General features: G+C 40.8%; 1 protein-coding gene across 1 annotated transcript; it reads right to left on the reverse strand.

Annotated features, from left to right (window-relative positions):
- Positions 1 to 54: 54 nt before the first annotated feature.
- On the reverse strand, positions 55 to 9,361 carry pde5aa (phosphodiesterase 5A, cGMP-specific, a). The gene is made up of 21 exons (XM_012831265.3): positions 8,809 to 9,361; positions 7,970 to 8,624; positions 7,103 to 7,192; positions 6,932 to 7,018; positions 6,722 to 6,811; positions 6,439 to 6,576; positions 6,235 to 6,302; positions 6,035 to 6,143; positions 5,685 to 5,769; positions 5,234 to 5,409; positions 4,803 to 4,853; positions 4,497 to 4,643; positions 3,915 to 4,043; positions 3,535 to 3,629; positions 3,299 to 3,386; positions 3,072 to 3,172; positions 2,530 to 2,607; positions 2,242 to 2,305; positions 2,058 to 2,132; positions 1,800 to 1,883; positions 55 to 1,678 (listed from the first exon to the last, which is right to left on the reverse strand). Exons 1-21 carry the CDS (start codon positions 9,111 to 9,113, stop codon positions 1,559 to 1,561), a joined length of 2,835 nt encoding a protein of 944 aa, XP_012686719.2. The 5' UTR covers positions 9,114 to 9,361; the 3' UTR covers positions 55 to 1,558.
- Between the last annotated feature and the right edge of the window lie 5,337 nt (positions 9,362 to 14,698).

A 14,698-nucleotide genomic window follows, 5' to 3' on the forward strand; every position in this document is an offset into this window, starting at 1 on the left:
TTTATGTGTTGTGTCAAATGTATGTGTGTGCGTAAAAAACACAGGGACACAAAATTATGTACAAAAGTATTTACTAAATGTATGCCCATTCTCTATACTTTAAATATTTGTTTACAGTATACTTTACAGTGCATTTGCGAAACTTTCCAATACTACAACTGTCCTGTTATTTCATCACAAACCTCAAGCACATATCAAGGAAGATATATTACTGTTTTTTTTCAGCAACAGATTGCAGGTGAATCTGAATGAGCTGATTTCTAAAAGTGAAACTTACTGAACCTTCAGTCTCATGAAGAAGGCTCCAAATGGGGCTACAAAACAATGGAAACTAGAAAATGCTATAGATTTAAATGAACAGATGACATTCTGTATGGACGTTGTTTGACATGCATTAAATGTCTGGTTGTCTGGTTTGGTTGTGTAGGCTATGGCCCATTTTAGACCCAATAAGAGGACCATCCTACCAAAACCTGATGTTATCTATGGTCTGTCTCCAGTTTATTAACCAAAACCCCAAAAGATGACAAGGAACAAAAGCACAGTCCTGAAAGGAATTAAACTGTAGTAAGAATATGTATAATCTTTATCTAAAACAACGACTGGGATTCCCCTAATATTATATCATATAATATAGAGTAACTGACAGGAAATCTAATCAGGTTCTGATTACTACAATAGTAGTATATAGTGTAACATAACTGTTCTGCCTAATTAGAAAAAGTGAGAGCGTTAGCTCTGGCTAAAGCTGAACAGGGCCTTCTGGGAAAGGGCAGCGGGGCAAAGAAGCAAAGTAACAATAAATGTCCGTGGTAAATAATAATAATAATAACATCTAAAGAAAATGTATGATAATTATTAGGAATAATTGGGAGTTATTCTATTTATTGTCGTGTGTTTTTCTATTCGTGTCTGTATGTGTATAGTATATGGTTTTGTACATTTAGGTTTGATCAGACATTTTTGCATAGGTGTTGAAATATGCTTCACCCTTTTAGGTCACCTAGACATAAGGTTTAAGAAAACCTTAGACAATTCCATAAACAAGTCTATTTGCCCATGGGATAGAACTTTCAGCCATTGGAATATATCAGTGCAAAAACCACATGCAAGCTTTATGATCTGGAGAGAACATGTATAGTCCTAATAGACTCTATAGCTGACACATTATCAGCATTACTGTGTGAATGTCATATAGTCTAAGTAAGGCACACACCATTTCTATAACATACTGTACATATCTGCAGTAAAATTAAACGAAATCTCGCCACAGTCTATCAAATTTGTTTATCTAATTTGGTCTGTTTAAGTGTGCCTCTATATGACGAACATAAAATTACAAACCAAGCATATCCACAATCATATCATAAATTGCCATTAGAGGTTGCTGTTTTAAAATATCCCAATTTCCTGTTTATAATTTCCCATAAAGGTTCCACAAGTTGTCTTGATCTGAGGTCCTGGATCATTTAATCACTCTAAAACAGGTTGATGATGTTTCATTGGCGTAGAACTATGTTCCTCACCTGATTTTACTTGCTTCCCCCTTTCTCTTTATCTAACCCTCAGTCTCAAACACATCATCCTCTTCTCCCGCAGCAAGGCGCTCCCAGTTTTCACGGTTGTTTATACAGCCCTCAAGTAGCGGGTTGCAAGAGTCAAACACTTTAGCAAGAGCCTAATGCAGAGAGAGAGAAAGAGAGAGAGAGATAATGATTAAACCTATGAAGACCATTATTTGCTCATTCACTCAGTTAGTTAGGTTTTGTTTTTATTGCAATTGTGGTCTCAGTCCTCACCTTGTACAAAGGTGCACAGATCCCATTAATGTACTCCACCTGCATGTGTGGGAAACGAGTGCTGTTCTCTCGGTTCATCACATCCTATCACAGAGAGAGATTTTTTAAAAATCAGTTTAAAAGACACACATGACCAGACCATGGAGTAAAATAATTACATCTGCTTATTCCAAATGATTTGTTTGGACAGTGTTACACAGTTAGTGTTCTCTGCAACACATTGAGATTAATCTAATTAAAAAAACATACAAAACTTACAATGGGTCTTATGTTGAATTCATTTTTCTCACGGTCCCCTTGGGCAAAGAACTCTGAGGCAATAAGACTGGCCGTCTAAACAAGACAAATGAAAGCTGAAACAGTGGCCTCAAGTATCTGTCAGTGAAAAAGCACATAGAGCTCCTATACTAAAGTATGTATTTGACAGTCTCTGAATCCCCACCTTCTTCTGAACTGGCCAAGGCTTTGTGATAGCACAGATATCACTCGCCGTCATTAGCATCGACCTGTAGAACACAGGAAACAAACAGGAAGTGACATAAAAGAGTAGTCCCTGCTACTTAAATCAAATGAGAACCCCCAACACAAAATAAAGACTACAGCCATCTGTTTAAGCTCATTTAAGCTAATGTGTATGTTCCTAATGTTGCCAGTATTGTTTAATGGAATAAAGCAGATCAGTGCTCTGCTTTTGCTAAAGAGTAAGAGACTGCCGAACAGTCCTCCATACTTCAGCAGTTCTCTGTGATCCTCATCTTGCCAGCGGATGTTGTCTTTCTCAGCCATCTGGAAGAACGCTTCTCTCTTTCTGTGAGGAGACAGAAACATATACAAATACATACAAAAATATATATGTACACAAATGTACATAGTCAACTCCAATAAGCAATTGGGTAACTGAGAGTTACACTTTAAGATGACTCATGTTTCACAAGAACCCGTGTGAATAACTCTGCACTGGCACGCAGTATAGGATAATGTCCTCTAAAATCTAATGGTGAAATGACTTAACAAGGAATGTCAAGATAGGGTTGCTTCTGCTATTTGTGATCAGCATTTATCAGAGAATCTTTTAAGGAAAACGATCACGGATAAATACTTAAAAATAATGAAAATACAGTTATAACACTTATAATTGTATTTATTATACATAAAGTTATCATAAGTGGGAAAGCACAGATTTCATTGAACAACTACAGCTTTAAAAGTAAGTAAAGTGAATGACAGAAAATGTGTGTACAGACAAGAAAAAGGTTAGCATGTGTGTCTTACGTCATATAGAGAGCAAGGTCTGTAGCCAAAATGCTTTTCTCAATCATTTGCAGGCACTGCTGATAGTTTTCCTGAGACAAACCACTCAGAATCTCACTACCCTATCAACAAAAAAGAGGGGTAAAAACAGAGGGAGAGCGAGAGTGACAGAGGGATGGTTAGATGAGTGGAGAGATGGAAGGTAAGCCAGAAAGCAGCATCAGAGAATCATGGAAAGTTGCTCTTACTGGGTTGTTGAGGATTAGGACACACACGTCATAGTGATGATGTTCTAAAGATGAATGGCCGTACAGCTGAGCTAGAGGTTGTTGACTCCTGATGAACAGTGAGGGAGGGAAGAGAGTCAGATGATTAAATAAACCTCATTCATGCATAAAGGAATCGAAGTCTGGAAAAAAGATGGTGTTAAAGTCAAGGATGGGTGGATGACTGTTTACTCTACTGAATACTCAACAGTGTGTACCGTGCTATGTAAGAGTTGTTGACTCCTCTGTGGTCAAGATCATGGCAGAGGGTGGCGATCATGAGAGCTAAAATCTCCAGACTGGAGAAATGACTCTGCAATAGAAATGAGGGGAACATGTTGAGAGAATGAGAGAAGAATAAAGCCTAAATGCATTCACAAACTCAGACAGTAACTCTAAATGGATGGAAAGAGAGCGCACATGGTCGGACAAACATAGCGTGTGAGCAAGCCTGAAAGTTCATAGACCAAATTTATCAAGCTTAATCCAATCCCCTGAGTCCTGGGAATCTTAAATCCCATTTAATGCAGACTGGTGTACCTCCAGTCTCCTGTCAGGATATACTGGGCTGAGCTGTTTGCGGAAGGGTTTCACTGACCTGCAGATGGCCCGTTCCCTTCAGCAGGGCAAACATACACTGGGCAGTGCTTAAGGCGTGGTTCCAGTTGTGATACGCCACATCCCGCCGGTAGCCACGCCTTACACTCAGCACCCAGCGGCACAGACTCTGTGACCAGGAAGAGAGAGACAGAAGACCAATATGGTGAACATAGACAATACTTACGTCTATGATTATGACTGACCCTACATGACAGAAATGTCGGATCTGGTGTCTAAGTCTCACAAGTCTGGTTTTTGATACAGTAAGGAGACCCTCTGTTAAGAATCAGCCATGCCCTGTATACTTTCAAATTGACCATAACTACTATTTTGGGATGGCAGCACCAGGCAAACAACCTGCACGGTATCAGAAACCTGACCTGGAAAATATTTAGTGGTTTACTTTTGTCTTCAGGACTGGCTCTTGCATGACACCAAGTACATTTTTACCAAATCTATTACAAATACAAATACAACCATTAACTGCAAGATACAATACAACTGAGAACAATGAACTGCACTATGTATCAGAAGACAGGGATACCATCCACAGATCGATCAAACAGTCATGCCTCAGTACCTTGTAGTCAATATCGAAGTCCTGCACCAGGTTTAGGTCTATGAACATGCGCACTGTTGCCTGTGTGGTGACGGAATCTGGCAGGCCGAAATCACTGAAATGGAAGTCCAGGAGGGAAAGATTCTGTGCCGGGGGGATGGAGGACTCCTGGGGGATGGGCAGATTGAAAACACAGTTGGCTTCATGAGGGTTCAGTAGTTTTTCATCAAACCACAGGCCAGACAAACCTGGGCAATGTAAAGATTTACATGGAGTGGAAATATTCTAAATACAGAGTGGGACCTTCAAATTGAAAATATCATTCACCTGCAAGGCCATAATCTCCTCCTCTGATGCAGACATGTGATAAGACAAAATCTGGAGCAGACACAAACACCAACATATGCACACACAAACACACACACACACACAGGGGGGGGATGCATTCAAAATTAGAGTTTCCAAATGCACTGTTCCAATAGAACTATATTTCACACTACTGATTCTGTCAGTCTGTGGCTCAGGTGCCATCTCTGATATAGTGGATCACAATAAGAAACACCAGGTGACAACTCTGTTTTCCTGTTCCCAAAAATAACTGACTGGGTTCTGGATGCCACGTTTCTCTAAGATTACACAAGTTCAGGATAATGCTTACATTCAACACACCAAGATTTCAATGTAAAGAGGTCTAAGGTACTGCGATTTGTCTAGTACATGGTCCTGAATTTGCACACACAGCAGCAAGCGTTCCTAACCTCTCGTGTGACTGCCTGCTTGGCTCTGGTCTGCTCTGCCCTCTGCTGGATTTCAAAGTTCTGCAGGCTCACACCACAGTACAAGGCAAAGTCTTCCAAGAGGCGCTCATCTGCTCGGCCAAACGCCTCTGCCTTGCCGGCTTCCTCATTCTGCTTGTTGACAAGCTGACACACTCCTTTAAGCAGCAATAAACAGAGGGTTTCCAAAACTTCAGTGAATGTTTCATTATTACCACATAAAGCCATCGGAAATAAAATGTCCAATGGTTTAAATGAAAAATGGTTTACTCAAAACAGCAATGCATTTCCAAAATAATGTGGATTATTAAATGTAATTTATAATTAAATACAGAATGAAATAATTAAAACATTTTAAAAATGATTCTAAGAAAAAAATGTGATGATGTTCTCAAAAATCTTAGAGAAAACAGAGAGTGAATTGCTACTGTACCTATAACCTTGCCCTCGCGTCCATTTCTGACAGGTGTGCACACCAGAGTCCTCATATCAGCACCTGCCTCCTCTGTCATCTGGTCCTGTCACAACAGACCACAGGTCAAATGGCGCCCAGAGTGAACTCATGCCTATGCCAGGTTATATTTTTACTCACAGGTGGAAAATGTGAGTATGATACACAACTACAAATACAGGGTATGTTGTCTAAAAGAAGTTGTTATCTCCAAAATATCTCAAGACACATGTAATATTTTAACGTAAATTCCTTCAAAAATCTATATTTTGTCTGTGACAAAAAATTCATATGTTTCAACCATCAGATCTTTGGTATCTCAGTCCACTCACAAGCGTGGGGACACTGCCTTCTGTGGAGATGTTGGCAACATTAACTGCTTTCAGCGAGTTTTTCACATTAACAGCATATGCATGGCATATCATGTTGACATCACTTTCCCTAGAGAGAGGGAAATGTGCACAAAGACTTTTAATTGATTTGTGACACTGTACAGTTACACAGAATATGGTAGTCCAAGGTGTCAACAAACCTTTTGCATGAAGTTTTGTATTCATCAGGACCCATATGTTCAGTGTCAATGATATATGAAAAAGAGTCCTGTTTGAAAAAAAACAAACAGCAAATGAGTGCTATTTTAAAAAGAGTAAAACCTTTTAAGTCTAAAAAGCCGAAACACATGACATGCTTATTTAGTTGTTAAAAGGTGTTTTTGTCTACTGTAGTTATCTGTTACCTTTTTAGTACTATCAATAATAAAAACAGTGCACAGTTTGGCTCTGGTGATGGGTAGGATGGTGGAGGCCAATTTGTTTAGGAGAGACTCCCGGGACTCATGCCTTTCTTGCAGCAGGCGAGCCAGATCTAGCAGAACCTGTGGAATATAATACACACAAAATCAGTGCAATGACCCAAGTAGAAAGAATTACAATTGTAGGAAAATAGCACAAGTTTGAATAACTTATTTAGGTTTAGGGATATAAACCTGTGTTGTTCTATGAACCAGCTAAGGCACTTACTTGGCTACGCTTGCTCTCTTGTTCAGCATTCTCACAGAGCAGTGCATTATCCAAGATAACCCCTAGCATCGCCATGTGAGTTGTCATAACCTGTTAATGACACGGACCATTCACAGTTTATACATTTATACAATTATAATTTACCTAATAACCTAATAATTCAAATATAATAGGAGTCAATCTCATTTTACAAGATCTGTGTTTTCCCACCTTCTCATCTTCCTCAGAGAAAAAGAACTGGCCATAGTTTATACCGGCAGCAGCTGTCTTGTTGATCGCTATGGCAACACCTACAAGCTGAAGTAATGAGACAGTATTCAGAATCTGATAAAAAAATGACAAGTGTAGAATGTATGAACTGATTTTGCCATTAAATCCCACCTCCTCTCTGGGGTTGTAAACAGGCAGACTCAAGATGCTCTTAGGCCTGAATCCAGATAGGTCATCCACTTCAGGACTGAACCTGGCATCCTATAAAACAGGTAGGTCTTTAATGACAGTGTAAATATTTCATCATCAAGCTTCATAAAAAAGTTTAACAAATAGACTTTAAAACTGTTCAAAGCAACTGTAAAAGAAAGACTAAATGGCAGTCAAAGACAGTACACTAAAGTCAGATCTCAGATTAGGAAGCCTTCGCTGAACATTTCACTTTCTTCCCTGTCTTTCACTCTTTTTCACCAAAAAGAGATGTAAAATGGGTCAGCTATGAGGGACATACCATCCCCCCTAGGAACCTCTAGACACATCCCTGTCTACAACACAGTCCCGGACAGATTTAGGTCTGAGAGGATGAGCTTGCCTCTTATAGCTCAGATGTGGCCTCCAGCCAGTAGTTAGCATGGCTAATCAACTCCCTCTTCACAGCCAGTAGTTAGCATGGCTAATCAACTCCCTCTTCAGAGAACATGCCTGATTCTTTTACGTAACACATGTGCTTCTCAAGTGTTGCGTCACAAGCTGACCTCTAAGGACATGTCAGAGGTTGCACTAAATTTATCCTCTGGGACAATGAAATGTCAGAGGCCTTTGGGTTATTTCTTTTGTTGCAAATTTAGTGAGCAGACTGATTGTGGCCTTTCTAAATCTCCCACTGAAAAGAGCCTTAAACCTGCATTGTGTCTTCATGAAGTCAAAGTCAAAAGCCAAACAAATCCAATTTGCCAGAGCTAGAGAAGCTGTTAAGTTTGCTGCTGGGTCTGTCTGAAATATTTCTGGTAACTCTGGGCAGTGACCTGCTGTAGTTACCTCAAAGACATTCTTGATATTGAGTGACTTCCCAGTTGCTACAACATGTTCCATGATGCTTTTTTCCCAGGAAAGTTGACCCTGGCCATGGGAGTCCTCCTTGTATGAACGAAAGACCACACCACTGAGGCCTCTCCCTCCGGCCCTGTCATCTGTGACCAGAGCAAAGGAGCACTGGTCTGCAGCCATGGCTTTGCTCACGTGCTGTAAGACCTTGTTGCAGACCTCTGACAGACCCTGGCGACATGGGGCGCCACCCCCCATCATCTCCACCATCCAGTCGCAGGATGCACGACGTCCACACGGACCAGCCCGTCTGGGGGACCGCGACAAACGGGGGGACAACGGTGGCCGCATGGAATGAGATGAGAGCGAAGATCTTCGAGATCGTGGGGACCGCGGAGAGCATGGTGACCCTGGAGGATGAGCGCCCATTTCAAGAGTCAGGAAATTGCCCCAGTCCACCGAGGGGACATTGGATGGCGAGCTTTCAAGGTAAGACCCAGAAAACCTCCTCCTGCTAGGGCTACACAGTGGGTGCGATTCCCTCCGCCGGCACAGCTGTGGTGTGCTTGAATGGACATCCTTCTTAGACCGAGCCCCTTCTTTTGAGCTCCGCGAAGACTTCCCTGAGGATGAGCCATTCGCCATATCCCTAACAGAAGATATTACAGATAAATCCAACCTAATATACATATGAAATAAGATGTATGGCCAAACTATGACAATGAATTATGTGTCCGAAATATCACTCATGCGTAATTTGGGTCCAGGGAGCTGAACTTCAGCTATGACTGAGACGAACAGTTGGTAAATAGACTATTTATCGAAATGCTTACCTTGATGTCCTTCGTAAGAAATAGGAGCGCGCAAAATCAGAGTGACCGTCAAGCAGAGCTCCAACTGTATCGCTCCCAATACCTTCACGAAACCCAAAGAACCGCGATTGAGCGCGCTGGCTCCACAGGGGTGAAAAGATCCAGCCTGCGCTAGTGACAAATGTCTCTCCAGCAACCCACCCTGCTGCGTCGCGTTGTTCTTCTTTTCCACTTGTAGAACTGAATGAAGCTACAGAATCCGTCCTTGATTGGTAATCGCCTTCAGCAGACAGTGAACCTAACGACTCCGCGTGCAGGCAGGGCATCGCGTCCCCCTGCAAAGGGGAATGGAATAGGAAGCAACCGTTTGCAACCTGTTGTGAAAATTTGAACGACAGAGGAAAAAAAATTAGAAGAATTGCAGGAAATCAGAGAGTGACTGAACTAATCTGCTCCGTTTGACATTTGATTCTTTGCGACCGATGCTTAGCAGTTTAACAGTTGCCTAAAAAAAGGTAGGGTAATCCCCATCGGAGATTAGTGTCCCTGGCGTCTCCCAGAGCTTTTTACGTACGTCATATTCAAGGGAATGGATTATCGACTGGGGAGACGCGTCAGGGAAGACAAAGCAGGGAATTGCCTGGGGCCCCGAGGTGGAAGGGGACCTAGAAGGACAGACAGATGTTTGCTAATGCATTCTGCAGTGTATCGCTCTTAAAAACATAGGAACAACTGTTACTCTAACTTCGCAAATTGTTTGATTGTTTCATTCATGTCAAAGGAAATGTATTTGTGAACGTGACTTTACCTTCTTGACTTAAATGTTCTGTCAAAGTTTATGTTAAAAGTGTTTCTTTAAGTAGATACATTTAAGTTCACATACACTGTAAGCTACACCTGTTGAAACCAATGCGAAAAAATAAAAATGACCTACAATGAAATCATTCTGGGCTGTCTTTCATTTGAAAGAGTTAGGACTCTGAAAAAAGATTGCAGGACTGGTGTATTAGATTGCTTTAGTTTAGCTCAATGTTCCTAACAAACACACAAACACAAAGACAAAGACATATTTGTCATACGATATTCCATAAAATAAACAAAATGAGTCATCAATGTTTTTACCTTTAATACTTTTTACATTTTAATACTTACATGAAATATACTACAATGTATGTATTAGTTGGTTAGTTATTAGTTAGTTGTGAAGAGAAACATACTGTATCAGCATAAAAATACATCATTCCATGATGATAAATCAAAAAGACATCTTAGCATCTTTTGCATCCTATTTCATTTAAAAAGGTGTTTTCTATGCACATGATTACATTTTGAATTAACAATTTAAAAAACATTGACTATGATGATGATGATGTGTGACAAAACCAGCCATGCATACAAACTCTTATATGCATTAATACCAATACTGGGAAGTAATTTATTATTACAGACAGCACAATTGCTATGTCAGAAAGCTTGTCCCTGCCTTATTCAAATTCAAATGAAATAACCTGCTGTGCATGCAAGTATGATTTCTGGTCTCTCCTCAGCCAGCTCATGACAACGTGTGGGTGTTCTTCCAGCACATGCAAATACTTTCACTGCTCTTTTTTTCCACTACTGTTAAAACCCTTTATCCGCCACCAGGACTGGACCAGCTGTACATGTATTGAAAGAGTACTCAACACATAATGCAGAGCTCCTCTAAACTTGCATTTCACTACAATAATATTTAGTGAACCATTTTATTCTCGACATGCAATGCAATCAAAGTATTCAGAAGCTGTTGGTTACAACTGTTGTTTGTGAATGTTGTAACAATTTGGTCCTATGGCTAGCCATCTTTAGTGCCCCTCTCTCTCGTTTAAATAGCCTGTTGACAACTTGCCAGTTCTCCCACTGGTGGTAAGAGCAGTGCTACTATTGTAAAGGATGCTGGAAGGATGCCGCAGAGAAGCCGCACAGATGGGGCAAATATTTGTGCCATCATTTTTAGTTCCTCTTGAGAAGGAGTGTTCCTGTTGAGGGGTCAGGCACAATCTCTTGCACCCCCTCAGTCAATGCATTGGCAGTGCAAATAGCTAATTACTTCACAGTGTAATTAATTGGTTGCTCACACCTGGATAAGGTGTGAATAATAAAAGACTCTCAGGTCCCGTCCACACGGAACCTGGATTGCCTAAATACGGATGATGGAGATCATTTGGAAACACTGTTAATTACTTAAGAATGTATGAATCATGTGCTTATGAAATGGCTTTTCTGTGTGTGTGTAACTTAGAATATTAGGTGCCACTTTGTCTGCATATGTACAAGAGCATGTTTAGACCAGAGGTGATAAGAAAGGTCGAACTGTGCTTCTTCCGACCTTGTGCAAAACTTCCATCCTTGCCTCGGACATCAGAAATCCACCACGTGGTTATCTCTGATGAACGCTAAACTTCTGTCTATATAAACCTTGTGCGATATGTTTATCATTGCTTCACTTTCAGCCTTGTGCTGGGAGTGAGCCCGGTTGCAATTGTTGTCTGTCTAATAAATATACTTATATGCAGCTCCGGAGTCCTGAGGTAACTAGGGTGAATTTTCACCTATCAACGGATTTTTTTTTGACAGATGTTCCTTCCGTCCACACAAACCGGAATCCGGGTTCACTGAATCCGGAACTTTTTGAATCCAGTCTCCAGAGTGGATACATTTCAACACGCCAGTGGATCCGTGTTCGTGTGGACGCCTGAATCCGCACATTTTCTAACCCGATGACGTAATTGCCCCACGTGAGCGCCCCACTCCCCGCCTCGCAACCTCAGCCTGAATCCTTATTAACCCCACTGCGTGACTTTATAACAACAACAACATAAACTAAATTGATGTTAAGAAGCTGGTTAGGAAAGGGATGACATTAACAAGCCACACTTTAATCTATCACTGTTTAATCCATTTGCATCAGACCATTGTTCAAAACCGGTTTTTAAAAGTGTCAGCCATAGCCTATATGAGCAAATCTGATGTGAAAAGATTTTTATTATAGACTGTTTCAAAACGGTAACTTAACACAAGCGACGGTTATGGCGAAGTGCGCGATTCTAATTAGTCCTGTTTGAGTGCTGTGGTAACAGTGATTTCAGATGGTAGAGAAGTCGTTCAGCAATCGGAAGATTGCGAGTTGGAGCTCATCTTCTGTCTTCTGTCACTTTATGCGCATGCTCCATGACGTCTTTGCAGTGTTTTCAACCACTCCGCTCCATCCAGGTAATCCAGGTTTCGTGTGGACGGGGCCTCAGCTGGCCTTATACTGCCACATTTTCTCATTTCTTTCATTCTCATTTCAGCTTGTACCTCCTCTCCACATCTGTTCATGTCTATGAACTGTCTGTAAACCATGGGTCAACATTAGTTTGCGCTCAGTGAAGAATACCTCAATTCACTGTCTTTCTGTATGTGACAGAGCTCTACAGAGTGAGACACACGTTATGCTACGCTACAACACACCACATTATACTGACATATTGGTACGTTTTGAACTACGGCTCAACTAACTTTGCGGGTCCACACAAAGGTTGGTTGTAGCGGTTTCTGCCAACGTTACCTTTATGAATCATCTGTCATATTCATACACAGCGGTAGTTAGTTAAAAACATTAAGCACATATAAGGCAAGTTCTGATCTTTTATTGACTTATTTTTGTTCATGTGGGTGAGGGCTGCATTTTCTGTTGTTTGTTTGCTGCAGGATTGCAGTGGGCTTTTTTGATTAACATGAATTAAGTGGTATGTAAATATTGTACTGATTTATGATAATAGGACCTTCGTATTATTAATTATGACAAAGGTTAACATTTACCTAGACCTGAGATTGTTAGGTAAATGCATGGTCTATGTGATGTTTGCCATGTAAAATGGTTGGTCTCTTCCAGTGGGTGGGGACAAGGTAGTATATCTAGCCCTCTGAAGGGAGGTAGAGAGTTGGAAGGTATCACAAGTCTGGTATGTAGTCAAGGAGGATGTGCTTGTTATACAAGGCTGTGCAAGAAAATGTATATAGCAATTGTTTGCACTGTTGTAAACTGGAGAATTTTTGTTGGTAATTACTGTTTTGAAATATATATATTTTTTGTTAAACTTTTTGACTTTTTGACACTTTTGACACTTTGGCCGTTGTCCAGAATTTCGTCACATTAAGAGCCTATGTGACACTGTATTGGTAAGATTAGCCTTTTAATGAAACAGCAGGACGTTCCTGGTGGACTACATCTAGTGGCCTCTGTGCAACCATACATGGATTTGCCATTCTAGACATCAGAATGAAGCTTTAATAATGGTACAAAGGCAAAAGAAAATCTGTGTTTGAAGATATTCAACCACGAACAGTGAAGTGATAGCTAATCAAGTTACATAACATGGCTATAAAAGAGTTAGTTCGCTTGTCATCCTATGAAATGGAAATGAAGGAAGCCATGAACTCTGGTTGCTGTAGTTGGTCACTTGTTTGAGGAGGCAATGGGGCTCTGTCTCCCCTCTGTGTTTAAAGTATGTAATAACAGTTACAATGCTAGGAGAGGTTTAATAATACACAGTACTGGAATAACAGTGCTGAATACATTTTTTATTTCATCCATTTGAAAGAGAATATTATATGTTGTAGTCTTTATAGCTTTGTGCATCCTTATTTGGTGATGGTATTGTGGTATGTAGATTTGGTATTGATCCATTCAGCAATCTTAGATGTCGACTCTATTGCCACCTAATACCTTCAGTCTAAATTGCTGCTGTTGGACACTCATAAGATCTATCATTTGATAATCGTTATGATATGAAGGGACTATCAAATCCCCAGTGAATAGTAATGTTGTCTCCTGATGAAGTGCATATCTCTGGACTCTGAATCACTGGATATTCCAAAAGAAAGTGAATTTGATAGTAATAATGTGTGTGTGCGCGCACGCTATTGGCTTTCATCCCAGCTTTCAGTCAATAAAACACTGAATAATGTCTCAGTTGAAGTCGTGGTTATTATGTCGACCTCAATTTCACCCTACAGCTCACTGTGAGGCCTCGACTGCCATTTGACTTTTCAACTTTTCAAGACAATGTAATGTGAAGCCTTGTGCACCCATTGAAAGTGCTATTCTTTAGGGCAGGGGTTTTCAACTGGTTTTGTCCCAGGGACCACCATTCTGACCAGAAAGTAATCCGCGGCCCACTGATGTGCCAGTGATTCCCAAAACATTTTACAGTCCCGTACGCTTCTTTTTCATGTTTGTAACCGCCGCCGCCACGCCCCCTCCCCCCCGCGCCAAAAAGTCATCGGTGAACTGATCAACATAGGCTCATGTAGGCTCCCTGCAATGCCGTCGCGGACCACCAGGGGGCCACGGACCCCTGGTTGAAAACCATAGACATAGACATAGACATAGTATAGTATACTAGTATACTATGTCTATGTTGAAAACCCCTGCTTTAGGGCACAAGGCGATCTTTTTGATGACACTTAAAATATAAAACGACCTATTAAGTAGACTTGCGTGCTCTGAAGTATTTTTGTGTTTAGTGTAGCATATGATTTAGGAAATATAACTTTTGTGTTCTCTCGCTTGATGCATCCGAACGCATAAACAATCACAAACTAATTGTAACGGGTTGATGAAGATGAGTCCATACATAGCGCAATTAAAGTGCAACGCAACTTCCTGTACGTGTCACAGGTAGGCTACAAAATAGCAGAATGCAGGTGCTTCTACGTGGCTGCGCAAACTTGCGCCGGTATTTTTGCACTCAGACCAAGATCGCAAATCATACTATAAAAACTGCAAAAAGCAATGGGATAATACTGGTGTACGTTGACATGGCTTGAGATAGTATTCAACGCGTAATTTTACTCTTTCAAGAAAGTGAAGTGAGTAGTGGCTCGAGGT

Source organism: Clupea harengus, chromosome 22, assembly GCF_900700415.2.
Source record: "Clupea harengus chromosome 22, Ch_v2.0.2, whole genome shotgun sequence".
Lineage (NCBI taxonomy): Eukaryota > Metazoa > Chordata > Actinopteri > Clupeiformes > Clupeidae > Clupea > Clupea harengus.

Coding starts and splice junctions, on each gene's coding strand:
- pde5aa (XM_012831265.3), bottom strand. CDS start 9,113: ATGCCCTGCCTGCACGCGGAGTCGTTAGGTTCACTGTCTGCTGAAGGC. Junction 7,019..7,102: donor TTTACAACCCCAGAGAGGAG/GTGGGATTTAAT, acceptor TCATTACTTCAG/CTTGTAGGTGTTGCCATAGC. Junction 3,630..3,914: donor AGGGAACGGGCCATCTGCAG/GTCAGTGAAACC, acceptor TTTCTATTGCAG/AGTCATTTCTCCAGTCTGGA.